General features: G+C 41.2%; 1 protein-coding gene across 1 annotated transcript in view; it reads right to left on the reverse strand.

Annotated features, from left to right (window-relative positions):
- Positions 1-16,629, reverse strand: part of BMERB1 (bMERB domain containing 1) — a 104,783-nt gene that overhangs the window by 15,504 nt on the left and 72,650 nt on the right. Inside the window, exon 3 of the mRNA XM_073362355.1 lies at positions 3,147-3,220. Within this exon, the coding sequence (XP_073218456.1) occupies positions 3,147-3,220 (74 nt within the window). The remainder of the gene's footprint in view (positions 1-3,146; positions 3,221-16,629) is intronic.

The raw sequence follows: 16,629 nt of genomic DNA on the forward strand, positions 1-16,629 counted from the left end.
ATACTTCTGGCGTCATTGTACTTATTGGCTTATATGAGGCATGTTTGTACATATAAGCAACAATTGTGAATCAATGTTTTTCTGGAAGTCTATTTAAGAGTTTTTAATAACTTATGCTTAGGCCCCAGGTGCTTAAAATAGGAGCAGCAGCTTCGGTAAGACAGTATTTAAAGTGTGTCCCTCAGCAAACCAGCTCAATTTTAAAAAATTGTTTTTTGCTGGCACTGCAAACCTTTCTCTTCCTCCATCTCTCATATAAGCATTGCCTGAGTGGCCAAAATCCCAGGTGTTACCACAGCAGTGCTTGGCAGACTGGGGATGTATGTGGCAACAATGACTTTCTGCCACCTCTCCTTCCCCTCACATGTATGATCCTCGGGACAGTCAGGGAACCACTTCAGTCTGATAAAACTTAGAGCAACCTCAGTCCTGCTCTAAGTAGAGCTCTTGTGTAACATCTCCAACACCCCAGCAGTGGGCATTACATCAGCAAGGATAGTTGCAGTGTGTGTGCCAGCCACACCTTTCCTACTCCAAAATATCCCCTACACTAAGGGACCAAGAGGATGGAGTTCAAAGGAGGAGGGAACCTCTCTCTCCACTTAGGGGAGAGTTTGTGCTGCCAGAACCCCCCATTCAGGATTACAATTATGCTCTATAAATCAAGATGGGCTACTGAGTTCCAGACAACTTCACTTTCAGCAGGCATACAAGGGGGCAAGATTTTTCCTCTCAGCCCTGATTCTCTGTGACCTTGCACCTTGCCAAGTCATTTCCACCTGTACAAAGTGAGTGCAAGGCTGATTTAAAACTTTTCTGACCGCAGTATCAATTTTATACTGTTGTATATAATTTGATTAAAAAAATAAAAGGCTAATTTTCTTAATGCGTTTCTAGGCATTTCACCCTTCCTCAGAGTTTCCAGCTCATTGCAGAATTCAGCCCTCACTCAGTGTGGCACTCTGTCTCCTTCTAGTGGTGTCTAGTGCACATATGGAAGCCTGCTACAATGTTGGCTGACAAAGATTAGTCTTTTAGCATCGGCAGTAGACACTCATATATTTAGATGCAGAAGTCTTAGGTTCAGCCCCCTCTACTGATGACCCACACAGGGACATGGCATTACACTAAGCTGCAGAACTTACTTAGGGAACCTTACTGTGGAATCTATATCCAGTGTACACAGAATCATGAATACATTGATGTATTATCCCAGAGCCTACCAAGGGAAAGCAAATCGGCTGCATTTAATAATACAGCATGGGGTTAACAGGACAAATTGCTATGGTAAAGAAAACATCTCAGTCAACACACACATTCTTATTAAAATATCTCATGTCATTACAGGAATGGTTTGCTTCATTGAGTTCTAGTATCCACTGGACACAATCCTAATTACCATTACTGTGTTTTTTATTTAAGATGAAATGAAAATGCAAACACGAGATTCAGCTCCACCTGAGGTTGTTAATTTTTATTTAAACCATTCTAGGTGGGCTGTATTGTTCCTTTTGAAAGACTCATGGAAGATTTCATATCTAATTATAACTTCTTAGCCAAAGTTCTGCCCCAGACAAAATTATGTTCATCTGAATGATACAAGGCCATTTCATTACTTTATTAAAAGAAGAGTAGCCATGTTCGGTAAACCCCTACCCTTCTAATAGTTCCCATGTATTGCAGTGGAACTAATCTCATTTTCTGGACCAAACCCTCTGCCATCCCCCTCAGCAACCAGATTACCTCTGCCTACAGTAGATTCATGGGTGAGAGAGAGGTAAACCCTGCAAAGATTTCATTGTGAAGTAAAAGATCAGTGACTAGGAACAGGCAAAGAGAATTTCAGGTTCTTTGGCTCTGTGTGTGAGTGTGTGGCACTGATTTTGCACTCATGCTTATGTCAGCAATTGCACAATCCTTTAAAAAAGTTTATTAGAGAATGAATAAAGGTTGTTCAAAAGGTGGTAAAAATAACATACCCCCACCCTCACTATCAGCTGCTGAGTAACACTATGTTGACTGACAGATTCACAGAATTCAGAGTAGCAGCCATGTATCCCCAAAAAGAAAAGGAGTACTTGTGGCACCTTAGAGACTAACAAATTTATTTGAGCATAAGCTTTCATGAGCTGCTGTAGCTCACGAAAGCTTATGCTCAAATAAATTTGTTAGTCTCTAAGGTGCCACAAGTACTCCTTTTCTTTTTGCAGATTTACAGAATGTATAGTCAGGTGAAGAATTGAAGGTTGGCATGAATTGATAAGAGGGGGTGTACAGTAAAATCAATGGGAATTGGCCAAATTCTGCTTTTGGTCACAGACACACCGGAGTCAACAGAGCATACCAAGGGCTTATCACAGAAGTAAATGCTTGTACGGTCAAGCCCTAGGTTCCTTTTCTGGAATAAGATGGTGGCTCAGAATTTTGCGAAGTAACAAGAGGAGAAGCTGAGCGAAAAGAACAAGGAGGCCAACCAGTTAAGTCCTTACTAAAACACAGTTATCAATTGATTCTAGTGGGAGTTTTTACTGAGTAAGGACTCCAGGACTGCGCCCAAGGAGGATTCTACACATGCTTGGAGCAATGACGTTGCTGAGAATTTAGGATCAGGCCCTTAAAGATTCAGGTAAACATGGACTGGCCCTTTTCCTCAGCCCTCTCTGAAAAGCCCCATACTTTCAGCTATTTTCTTAGGTTATAGTTTGGCTTATAGGGAGCAACAATTAATTAGTATCTCTAGGAAACACACAAAAACCCATATCCAAGGTTTAATTTCTCATCAGACCACACCCAGATGTTCAATATCTATCAACATTTTCCATTCTTCAGCACACTCTCCTTCACATAATGTGTCAACATAGTGTGTCAACAGTGGTTCTCATACAGTTTTCAAGGGACTGAAAGAATCTTGGAAGGGGCAGAAGGGGCAGATGAAATACAGCAAAGAATTTGAGAAAAATAGAAAGCAGAAGGAAGACCAAACAAAACCTGAGAGAAACTAAGGACATTAGAAAAGAGAGCAAAGTACAGGAAACATATGGAGAGGGATGGAAATGCCAGTGAGAGGGATTGAGCGTGGCTTGGAGTTGCAGGTATCTGGCCCACAGAAGGGTTTCTGTTTTTTGTAAGGTTGGCATAGAAATTACCTGGAATTGCTACTAAATTCTGCAGCTCCTGTTTAAGGTTCATGATGTCCTTGCACAGCTGGATGTCATCCATCCTGCAGAAACAGAAAAAGCAGATCAGGAATATACATACTTGTTACATGTATTTGTAGGTCCAGATAAACCACCTGTGAAACATGTACTACAGCCCTTTGCTTGGGGCTTCATGCATCTGCTTGAGGTATGGATATTTAGCCCATGCACCAAACTGCCATCAGTCACAGACACCTTTCAACAGTGTTGCAGAACAAATAACCTCCATTATAATGCCCTACCAGGTGACCTCTCCTATCAGTGCTTTTTGTACCATGCAGATCTAATCTATATATTTTTATTGTCAAATTAGCTGCTTTTTCCTTTTCTGCTGCTCACCTTACCTCTGAAAATGGGCACCTGCATATTTAATAAGTCAGCAGTAGAACTGTGTCAAGGGCTACAGCAATAAGCAGGGCAATCCCCAATTGCTACAGTTCAGCTAGCATTCACTACGTAAAAGGGAGAGTGCAAGTATGAAAGAGAGACTGGTTCAGTGGTTAGACTACTAGCCTGGGACTTGGCACTTGAACTCATTGTTCTATTTTTTGTTTTCCCATTGACTTCTTCTGTGATGTTGGAAAGATCTCTCTGTGCCAGAGTTCCCCATCTGTTAAAATGAGAATAATAGTGTTTGTGGTGTGAAGATAAAGATTGCAAGTTGCTCAGATAGTGTAGTATTGGAGGTCATATAAGTTCAATAGGTAGAGAATAATGCAACATAACTAAGACCCAGTCCTGTGAGGTGCTGAGCATTCACTGCTCCCATTGAAGATGATATAGGGTGACCAGAGGGCAAGTGTTAAAAATCGGGTGTAGGGGAAAATAGGTGCCTATATAAGAAAAAGCCCGCAAAATCGGGGCTGTCCCTATAAAATCGGGACAGGGAATTACAAGGGGACTTTGTGATAGAAGGCCCAGAACTGTAGCGGGCTCATATGAGAAACAGACAGGGAGAGAGCAAAGGATAATAAAATCAAACTATAGAATTAAGTGTGTAGTGGGAAAGTAGGCATTTCTGTCACAAGCAAGATCTTAATCATAAATTGAGTCCACATCCTCCCTCAGGCACCTACACTGAACACTGGCCTCCCTAGAGACCTATCCCTCATCTGCTTTGCTCATGTTATTAAAACATGCTGATCTCTTTATTGCTTGGTACTTTGCTTATCTCCATCTTGTCAGCTCCTTTGTTTATGTAAGAAGGGAGCAATGGCTATTCCTTCCAGTTCTGGTTTCTGTCCTCGCAGATGGTGTCAGTGGGATCATCTTCATTATGACCTCCCTCCTTTCTTCCCTATCAGTTCCAAATGCCCCTGTGCACCTCAGCCAGGAAGCAACACATCTTCCAGGATCTCTGCTTGTACAGTCTGCCAACAGGGTGAGAGCCTTGCTCTTCCTATATCATGATTAATCTTCACCCTGTGCCCTAATCACTAATTCACTATTATGTTTGTACCCAATATACAGAGAGGCAGAAACCTTCATACTGAAGGATATTTTCTTCTCAGGTTCACCACAATGTTCATGCTGATCATGAGCAAAGTCTGCTTCATTATGCTGAATGGTACTGAAATTACTTTTATCAATGAATAATCTTAAACACTATGCCTGTAGGAGACTCAGTAATAAAATGTGCTGGGGAGGAAGCAAAACACATAGCTCCTTATCCATTTTGTATTTGTACAGTTTGGATGTTGTGTACTACTATAATATATTTGAATACAATAACGGTTCTCAGGAAGGAGACATTTTTCTCAGGAGCAAAATGTTCAGTATTGATCTGCTGTTTTCGGCTCGTGCCTACAGGTCAAATCCTCAGCTGGTGTAAAGTGGTGTAGTTCTAGTGCAATCAATTTATACCAGCTGAGGATCTGGCCCATAATATTTTCTTTTAAAAAGTCTTCTTCCACCATATAAATTGGTCCCAATTTGGAAAACGTGGGCCAGAGAGGCGCTGGTCACAACTCCGCATTGTGCCAGTCTGACCCCCTCCACTCCAAAATGGAGTCCCAGAGGGTGATATTAATTGCTGTCCACCCTCATGGTTTCTTTCAAGGGATTTCAAATGTTGTTAGAGCCTGCTAAAATGTACTCCATCGATTAATCCCCAGGTCTTGCTGGCCACACCTCCTCTCTGGCCAGCATCGCCCAGTTTGGTGGCAGTGCTGGCCTCTTGTACTTTCCCAGCCATAGAGGGAAGGTTATGGCCCCCATCACCACTGCAACTTCTGCCTCCTAGGGCCGCCCATACAGCTTTAGCTGCCAACGGTCCCCACCAGTTCAGATCCTGCTTTCTTCACATACCATATTCCCAGCATATCTCTGTTGATTCATGAACTTTGTCATTCCTGCCTCATAGCTCTTTAGAGATAAGTAAATAACTCTCCATGGCAGAAATAGCCCTGTTACCATCTGAATTCGAAATGTCATGAGCAATTTGACCTTTCCAGAGCCGCAGCGCCTCAAGCTGGTGGGTTTTGGTGACTGACAAAAGCTAAACCTACCATCTGCACTGACTTTCTAAGCTCCTTCTAATATCTTTCCTCCCTTCGGTGTGAAACAACCTTTGTGACTCATCCACTCCACATACTGCCTAGCAAAAATCTGCCCAATTGTTCCCCCAACAGCCTAGTTGCATGGAAAGAGCCCCCCTGCAAGCTCTGCAGTAGCACCAAAGGGAAGACCCAGTGGGAATTAATGCTGCTTCAAAAGCACCAACTCCCAATGGATTTCTCATTCAAAATCCACACAGTCAGCAAGGCATAATGAGAAAGAGAGAGAGAGAGACTGGTCCCCACCTCCAAACCATAATGTACCACTTACACAGCTCCAGTGGGTAAGTGCTAGGATACAGCAATGATCGGAACACCTAAGACAGAAAGAAGAATATCTGCAGTGTCCCAGAGAGGGGGGAGTCTACACAGGAGCGGAAGCAATGTCCCTTTTTGCACCCCCACAGCTCTGCAGAGCCCAGTTCCCTCCACTCATGACAGCTGAGAGGACATTCTAATTCTCCTAATTATTACAACAGCTTTTGTATAAAAGGAACATATGCCCTACAAATAAATCCACATGGTCACAAGGCAGATGAACAGGAAAAGATATATATAAGTTTTTGTTTAGCTTATCTAAAAGGCCTGATCTGCTTCCCCAGCACCATTCTCTCTCATTTTGGAAAGTAACAAGGTAGATCAGGTCAATCAGGTTGTATGGAATCCAAAGTTCCTTTCCATCCAGTATGGTTAGTATGGTATGGATGAAATTCCCAGCCCTTCTAATCTGTCTGCAAAGCAGTTTGAGATGTTTTATATGAAAGTTCCAATATATAAATAAATGTAACTGAATATAGCACAGTGTGTGTGGTATATGGTGCATTTTATCCAGTCCCCCTAAAGCACGATACAGTTTTGGTGCACCATACATTGCAGTAAAGACATCAGTAAACTGAAGGGCTATTACAGTTTGTCTGGTTTCCGTAAGAGCTGAGCTTTAAATATCTGTACAGGCTCTAGGCACAGCAATGCTATCCATGTGAGTTACATGCATGATAAAGTGTTTCTTTTAATAACAGACAAAATTCATTCCTGAAGTAACTTCAGTGGAGCTACCCCAGGGATGAATCTGGGTGTGTAGTTTAAAGCACTCCTGACACTCTTTTTATAATTCCTCTTCTGTTATTTAATGGCTTCTTTCAATAAATCTTGTACATGGTCAGAGATAGCACCTCTGCACAGCAAGAATTATCAACACTCTTGTGATTTTAAAATATATCTTCAAAAGCTAAAACCAGACAATCTTTGCCATGAACTATAAAATGGCACATAATGAATAAAAATGTGAGCATATGACTTTATAAACATGTTACAGCTTCAAAGAGCCCTGCTATAAGCTGGTCTGGTGACACAGCCCACTGATATACATCCTGCCATGATCCATTTACTAGGAGAAGAATGCTCTGAGCCATAATGCAGTAGTTCCCATACTATCCACTGGTTTGATACACAGCCTGAGTCATCACTGCTCTCCACAGTGCTCAAGTGACAGAAAGCAGTGACCACAGGGGAAATTCCATTAAATCGTGTCTAACCAGTTCTCAATGTAAGGTGACGATAGATGTCAGAGATGATTTTAAAAAAAGAGTAAAGAAATACAAGAGAAATAGAGAAGAAACATTTTTCATGTTTTGACTTTAAATATATTTTGCCAAGGAAGAGCATAGCTCTATTCCCTGATCCAATTCTAGATCTTGATTCCTGTGTTCTGCCTCTATACTTGTGCAGCGCTGCTACTGGAAGTGCAGAATCCTGGAGCTAAGAGCCACTGTGCAGATGTGAGAGCAGAATTCTGCCTGAAGACTTTCCTGATAACAAAATATTGTAAAAAACTTAAAAGAGTTTTAAAAATTATTCACGCTTATTCTGTACTTGAGATTTTTTTTCTACTTTAGCATTAGTTCATTCCAAACAGTTGAATATTATTTGACAGTCCTTTTGTGAGGTTTCTCCCAGAGGAGTAAGAAAGGCCTGTGCTTATAGTTTAAGATCCAGCTGTTATACAGAACTATGCTCCGTTGGGTGGTGAGGGGAGATGATAAAAGCTTGAGCGGATTCTGTGTTTCCCACTGTTTCCTTAACCGTAATGATCATCTAAAGGGAAAAAATGTCCTAAAGAGTTTTAATTATAATTAATGGTGGGTGAAGAGCAAACTGTTTAAAGATTGGAATAAATATTGAGAAGTTTTGGATCTCAGAGTTTCAGGTGATAGCATTGCTGAGCAACGGTGGTTATGTTGCCAAGTAGTGCTTAAGATTCAGAATTAGGTTCCATTTCAGTGGCTTGGTGACAAACTTCACCCCACCAAGCCATTGTTTAAGAAAAAGGAAGATCTTGTAGTTAAGGCACAAATCTGAGTTTTATTCGCAGCCTGCCACAGCCTTCCTATGTGATCTTGGGCAAATCACTTACCACCTCTGTTCCACAGTTTCCTCATCTGAAAAAAGGGGATAATAATACGTCCCTAACTCACAGAACTACATTAATTAATGTTTGCAAAGTGCTTTCCGATCCTCAGTCAGAAAGTGCTATCACAATATTAATTCATTTTTTCATTCAATGCTTATCTGAATTGTCCACCTGCGTTACCAGGCAGGGAAACTGCGGGAATAGGATTTCTTGTGTAATTTCCATTGCTTCTTTCTACCATGAAAACAGCTTCTTTGGCCATTTCTGCTCTCAGGCCTTGCTAGGTTCTGAGAATTCAAGGATGCAGCAAATTGGGAAATAGGGAAGCAGAGTTAACTGAGCTCTTTCAGTTTGCAGCAAAGTTTTGGTTCAAGTTTGAGTGGAGTTGAGGGGTGGGGAAAAGAGTTCCTTGTTGTACCCAACTTGGCTTCCCCAATCCTAGTTGCAGTAATCACACCCAGCTTTCGTGTGGTGCTATGTTTTCATTATCACAGAAACAAATTAGTAAAAGTAAGCAAGATTCTCTAGACACACTGAACTGCCCGTTTCACACTAAAGCCATTTGAAGGTGACTACGCTGTTCACATAGGGCAGTTAGACACTTGAGCCACACATGGAAGAGCCATATTGTCAGCTTGCATGAATCAACATAACTCCACCAACTTTAATAATGCTATGCTGATTTGCACCAGCTGAGACTCTGGCCCACGGCATTTATGCAGTGTTATTGTAGCCCTGTTGTCAGTCTCAGGATATTGGAGAGGCAAGGTGGGTGTGGTAATATCTTTTACTAGACCACCTTCTGTTGGTGAGAGAGAAAAGCTTTCGAGCTACATGGAGCTGTTTCTCAGGTCTGGGTAAGGCATCTGTTCGATCTTTATTTAGCTTTGACACTCTAAATATCTTTCCCAGATCTGAGGAAGAGCTCTGTGTAGCTCAAAAACTTGTCTCTCTCACCAATAGAAGTTGGTTCAATAAAAAGTATTACCTCACCCACTTTATCTCTCATTTATCAAACTATCACATAAAAGCTCTGTGTGGCCAGAAACTCTGACTTCCCTGTTTATTTTCCTGCTGTTACTAACAGAACTGTATAAGTAACCTTCAGGTACTTTCTTCGATGATTTAGGCATAAGTTTAGCAGTTCAACATGTCTAGAAAGTGTCTGCTAATTTTATTGACTGACTTGAAGGCTTAATTTTATTGATTGACTATGAAGGCTACAAAATAGTTCTGTTGTCTCCTTGGAGCCTCCATAGGAGTGTGCTTAAGCTTCTCTTATTCTCTCTTTGTTGGTTCATGTTGCTTGAAGCCCTTTTGAATTCATTTTTTCAGATCAAAAGCAAACCCACATTTTCAACTTGATGGTTTTGTGGGTCCACTCTCTTTAGCAGCCCTTTTTCTGGTTTTGCCAGCAGCTATTTCATTCTGTAGTTCTGCTGGGGCATATTCCTGTCTGGGAATTAAAGTTGCTCATTGCAATAAGAGTCTTAGAAGATGGAAGAACCCACCATAAGGGAGATTATAAGAGAAGAATCATGGATGATGATGCAGACCCATAAGCTGATATTATTACACTAGCATCAGCAGAGGATCTACTGAAAGAGCTTATAGTAGTCTTGCCCCTAAACATCATTAGCAGGAGTGATTAGCTGAACACTAGTTCAGAGAGAGGAATTGGTGAGGGAGACTAATGTGATCTAAAGGAAGCATATAATTGAAATAAAAGGGGAGTATAGCAGAACTACCTGGACATTTAGGAGTAAAAATCCACACAGAAATAGTGGGGAGCAGTCTGGCTGCAGTATCTTTGATGATGGGGAGATTGGTGGCATGATTTCCCCACATCTATCAGTAGGACTGGAGGGAGAAGTAGGGTTGGCCTAGGAGAATTGCAGAGCTTAGCGTTGTCTATATTTAAGGCCAACTAGTAGACACAAGGAGCATGGAATGGGATTTCTTGAATAAAGATTTTTTGGGAATGAAATCTCTAACTAAATCTTGAGGCTAATTGAGATTCTTGTATTGATATGGAAAGATTATATGTGTCCCTTTTCTAAAACTGACCTGTTTTATTTCATTTTTATCCCTGTCGGTACATTACAGATTCCGTCTTGGATTTCTGAAGTTTCTAATTATAAAACCATGAATTCCCAAATAACATTTAATAGAGGAGAATATAGTACATGTTATCTGAGTCATTATGGTGTGTCTTTATCACGTTGTTATTCAGCTTGACACCTGGTGACACTCAGACAGGAACACACAGAGCCTGCAATTAATGTAACAGATTGCTGACTAGCCCTGCCTGGCTGGTTAGATTCCAAATCAAAAGTCCTATGATTAACTTCAAGTATTAAAGCAAGTGGGGTTATCTCTTCTAGTTAAAAGCACTGTCTAATCCTGAAGAAGCCTGGGGGGAAAAGTACTGTACTGGTACTTTGAAATAGTATTGTAATTCAGTTATCACAGATGTTTGACAGAGGTGAAGGCAGGGGTATTTGAAAATCCCAGCCATTGCAGTTCATATTTAATATATTTCAGACAAATTCAAACTAGTATAAATTCAGCACCACTGAAGCTGCCTGAATTGTGTCCTCTGTGGCATTTCTGTTATCTTGGGCTGAAATCTTTTCTGAGGACAGGCATAGAGTTTTACCACCAACTTCAGAACAGCACACGCATTTAGAGAAAAATCAGAAAGGCTAAGGCACAAAATGAGTTATATCTAGCAAGAGACATTGAAGGAAATAAGAAGCGGTACTATAATTACACTAGGAGCAAGAGAAAGATGAAGGCAGATGTAGGCCCACTACTTAGCAGGGAAGGAGAGCTAATAAGAGTAGACAACACCAAGAAGGCTGAGGTGAAGGGTTGCCAGGCCTCTGGTTTTCGGCCGGAATGCCCAGTCAAAAAGGGACCCTGGTGGTGGCCATTAAAAGTCTGGTTGGTGGCGCAGCAGGGCTAAGGAAGGCTCCCTGTCTGCTGTGGCTCCATGTGGCATACCCCCACTCCAGCATCCCAAATCCCTCATCCGTGGTCCCACACCAGAGTCCGCACCCCCATTTGGAACCCTCACCCCCCCACACACCCCAATCCCCTGCCCCAGCCCGGAGCCCCCTCCCACATCCTGAAGCTCTCATTTCTGACCCCACCCTAGAATCTGCACCCCCAGCCCAGAGCCCATATCCCTTCCCACACACCAACTCCCTGCCCCAGCCCAGAACCCCCTCTTGCACCCCAAATCCCTCATCCCTGGTCCCACCCCAGAGCCCACACCCCCAGCCGGAGCCCTCACCCGCTTCCTCACCCTGAACTCCTCATTTCTGGCCCCATCCTGGAGCCCGCACCCCCAGCCAGAGCCCTCACCCCCTCCCACACCGCAACCCACACCCCAACCCCCTGAGCCAGCCCGGTGAAAATGAGCGAGTGAGTGAGAGTGGGGGAGAGTGAGCAACAGAGAGAGGGGGGATGGAGTGAGCTGAGCCTCAGAGAGGTCCAGGGCAGGGGTGTTCGGTTTTGTGCAAGTAGAAAGTTGGCAACCCTACTGAGGTGTTTAATGCCTGTTTGGCTTCACTAAAAACATTAATTGAGATCCGATGCATAACACAATTAATATTAAGGGGGAAGGAACATGAGCCAAAATAGGGAAAGAATGGGTTAAAGAATACTCTGATCAGTTAGGTGTATTCAAGTCAGCAGGGAGTGGTGAAATTCACACTAGGGTACTTACAGAAGTAGCTAGAGCAATCTCAGAACCACTAGCAATTATTTTTGAGAACTCATGGAAAACAGGTGAGTTCCAGAGGACTAGAAAGGAGCAAGCATAGCACTTATCTTTGATAATGGGAACAAAGAGGACTCAGGGAATTATTAACCAATCAAATCTAACTTTGATATCTGGAAAGATACTGGAACAAATTATTAAACAACCAATTTGTAAGCACCTAGAGGATCATAGGGTAATAAGGAACAGCTGACATAGATTTGACAAGAACAAATGTTGCCAAACCATTCTAATTTTCTTCTTTGACAGGGCTACTGGCCTAGTGGATGGGAAGCAGTAGTCGTGATATATCTTGATTTTAATAATTTTTAATAAGACTTTAGACACAGTTCCATATAACATTCTCATAAGCAAACTAGGGAAATTTGGTCTAGATGAAATTACTGTAAAGTGAGTACAAAACTGAGTGAAAAACTGTACTCAAAGAGTACTTATCAATGGTTCGTTGTCATACAGGGTCCAGTATTATTCAATATTTCATTAATGACTTGGATAATGGAGTGGAGAGTATGCTTATAAAATTTACAGATGACACCAAACTGGGAGGGGTTGAAAGCAATTTGGAGGACAGGTTTAGAATTCAAAAGGACCTTGATAAATTGAAGAATTGGTCTGAAATCTACAAGATGAAATTCAATAAATACCAGTGCAAAGTACTGAGGAAGGAAAATTCAAATGTACAAATACAAAATGGGGAATAACTGGCAAGTAGTACACATATAAGGATCTAGGGGTTATAGTGGATCACAGATTGAACATGAGAGAACAATGTGATGCAATTACAAAGGCAAATATCATTCTGGGATGCATTCATAGAAATGTCTTATATACGACACCAGAGGTAATTGTTCCACTCTGCTTGGCAATGGTGAGGCCTTAGATGTCCAGTTTTGAGCACCACACTTTAAGAAAGATGTAGACAAATTGGAGAGAGTCCAGGAAAGAGCAACAAAAATGAAAGATTTAGAAAACATGACCTCTGAGGAAGGGTTAAAAAACTGGGCATGTTTAGTCTTGAGAAAGAAGACTGAGTAGGGCCCTGATCAGAGTCTTCAAGTTAGGGCTGTTATAAAGAGGATGGTGATCAGGTATTCTCACTGTCCACTGATGGTAGGACAAGAAGTGATCAACTTAATATGCAGCAAGGGAGATTTAGATTCGATATTAGGAAAAAACTTTCTAACTACAAGGCTCATTAAGTACCGGAATAAGTTACCAAGGGAGGTTGTGGAATCCCTGTCACTGGAGGTTTTTAAGAAGATATTAGATAAACATATGTCAGGGATGTTCTAAGTATACTTGAGGGCTTCTCCAAGCAAACAGTGCATGGCAAGCTGGGGTTTAAATCTATAGTGCACTAGTGTTCTGCACACTGGCTGTCCATGTGAACGCTGCTACTGCACACTAAAAGTACCCTAGTGTTCTTTGATCTACTCCATTTTGAAATTAGAGTAGACTGGTGTTCACTAGAGAACTTTTAGTGCATGGTAGCAGGATCCATAGAGCCACTTAGTGCGTAACAGTCTAGTACACTGTAGATTTACACTCCAGGTTGCTGTACACTGTTTGTCCAGACAAGCCCTGAGTCCTACCTCAGCACAGGGGGATGGACTAAATAACCTCTCAAGGTCCCTTCAGCACTACATTTCTACAATTCTATGATTCAATGGCATCAGGATCAGAGACATTCCTGGCAGTAACACTTTATGAAGGTGGCTTTTCTGTACATTATAAGAAAAACTTCGTGTTCCCAAGGCACCAAGTGGTGGCAAAAAGTAGCAAATTAGTCTGTTTACTCCTAAACCTTAGATCCAAATGCCCCAAACTTTATTTATCTGATTAATCTTCAAATCATGTCTCTAAGGTAGGAGAGTAAGTGTGATTATTCCTATTTTACAGATGTTGCCACTGAGATACAGGCTAACTGACTTGCCTACAGTAGAGAGTGGATTTGAATTCAGAAGTACCTTACTCCTAACACTGTGCTGATTCCACTAGACTAGCCTCTTTATTGGGATAATAAATTAATTTATTGGATTCATTTCAATATTTGATATATTCTCACTTTCTGTTATTTCTACTTTGGAGGCATTTGTGACCGGGATACCTGGGGTAGCCCTCACTGAAAATGCCAAGGTCAGGGCAGGCTGCAAAAAGGAGAGCAGGTTCTCCCAAGAACTGGTGATTAACACTGAGGTTAGACTCACCCAGCCAATCATGAACTGTGCACACTAATTATCAAGAAGCAAAAAAACAAATCACACAGCCCTCTTTATTGCATTCCAACTCTCTGGTTCCCAATCAGCACATAAGTCCAGTACAGTGAGACGTTATTTAAAAATGCTGCTCACTATACAAAATATTCTTCTGACCCCAAAGAGCCAGCCATGTTGCCAGGTCAATTTAGTTTGGATATTACCCAAAATACCACGCTGCCAGCCAATCCTTTAGTAACTAAAACTAAAGGTTTATTATAAAAGAAAAAGAACAAGAAGGGAGTTGTTAAATGATAAAACACTCAGATACATACAGAGACTTCAAAGTTCATATATCAGGTGCTTAGCAGCACTGGTGAGTTTGCTGGCTTGAAAGTCTCTCTGGAATACATCCACAGCTTGGATGGGTCATTCAGTCCTTTGTTCAGAGCTTCAGTTTGTAGAAAAGTTACTCCAGAGGTAAGAAGCAGGAATGAACTAAAACAAAATGGAGATGATGCAGCTGCCTTGTATATTCCTTTTGTCATGTGGCTTGTACTTCCTGTGTCCCAAACACAAGCTTCACAGCACATGGCATGGAAAAGCCTTAGAGTTCTCTGTCCACTAGCATGCCCCTACATGCCTTGCTGACTCATAAGTATATCCCCTGGCTCCTTTCAATGGGTTCTCATTGTACAGCTGATGACCCTTGATGGGCCATCGAACAGGCTAGGCGGTGCTGATGCCAGTCTGTCTGGGGGTATCACCCAGAAACACAGCACAAATTTTGAAATACAGATATACCATGCGTATCTATAACTCACAATGCAAAGATGACACAAACATATAAACAAGATCATCATACGTGGCAAATCATAACATTTTCACAGATACCTTAATTGGCATATCTGGTATAATTTTATAATATAATAACAACAATATCATAAAGTGACACCCAGATTCCATACAGCATCAGAGCATTAACAGTGGGAAATCAAAAACAGAGGAACTGATTTGTGAAGGAGTTCAATTTAAAAACTATGGGTGGATTTTTGCAACAGCCCAGATAAATAATCTGGGAGCTTCTGTATTGTTTTATGTTGAACCTCCCTTGGTTTTGATTATAAGGAACTGATTGGTGACCAAATCTACCACGTACTTCATGATACTTAATGGTTGGTGAATTTGTGCACTAAACCTTGATTCAGGAGGATTATATGGAAGTGATTAAGCAAAAAGGTTAAAGAAAGAACTAAGGGCTCAGATGTTTCCACCAAAGGAAAGAATAAGAAGTCATTGATCTTAGACTGGTTAATCATTAACTTTTGTGTACAGTTTGTCTCCTGGTTGTTCCTTAATCCACAGGGCACAGTATGGGAGTTTATCTTTTGAAATTTAAGGGTTTTTTTGTTTTGCTTTACAGTTTTGTTTGTTAAATCAGAACCAGTGTTTTTCTTTTTAATTTCCACAACGTAGGATAATAAAAAAACAAAAATGGATGCTCTAACACCCGTTGTTTGAGACTGGGGTGGGTACTGTGTAATGCAGAAAGCCAGATTCTCAGCTGGGTTTAAATCGATATAGCTCCATTGAGTTCAATGGCATAGAGAAGATAGACCAGGAGCTTCTGCTCACCCTTTTACATAATACAAAAACAAGATAACTTTCAATGAAACTGAAAGGTGACAAATTTGAAAATGGTATAAAGATATGCATTTTTACATAGCACATGATTAGCCTATGGAACTCATTGCCATGTAATATCATTGAGACCAGAAGCATAGCAAGAATTACAAAAGGACTCGACATTTTTCCGGATAATAAGAATATCTAGAGATAAGGGATAAAAATTAACCAAGAGTTGTGAAGGGATATAAACCGTGCTTCAGGGTATAAGCCAACCTCTAATTAATGGAAACCAGGAAGAAACATTCCTTATTGGCAAGTTATTCCATAACTCCCTACTACAACATTTATTCTGCCTTCATCTGAAGTAACCTGTATTAGCCACAATTAGAGACAGGATACTTGACTAGATGGGCCATTGGTCTGAACCATATTCCAAATGGAGCTATGCCAATTTACAGCAGCTGAGGATCTGGCACAGGGATTACAAGCCAGTTTGGGGTCCTTTCTTATTTTTTTAGGAAATTCACCAGCCTGTTGCTATTGACTATGGGCCTGATCCTAAAACCACAGATTTCAGTGGCAAAGCTCTATTGATTTCAGTGGACTTTGGGTGAACCCTTAGTTCTTATCAATAATTTCGCAGACCATCAGTTTTGTCAGATAATTAATACTTTTGTCTCTGCACAGAAAGTAATATCTCAGGAACATGGCTTTTTTTCCTCGTAGAATGGATATAATTTCAATGAAAAGTTAATCAGCCTTCACTACTATATGAATAGCTCTTCAATCATTTAAATATCTGTTGATGGTTTCTTTAGAAGCCAGTTATGGGATTTATCATCCATTAACAGATAAA

This window comes from Lepidochelys kempii, chromosome 10, assembly GCF_965140285.1.
Source record: "Lepidochelys kempii isolate rLepKem1 chromosome 10, rLepKem1.hap1, whole genome shotgun sequence".
NCBI lineage: Eukaryota > Metazoa > Chordata > Testudines > Cheloniidae > Lepidochelys > Lepidochelys kempii.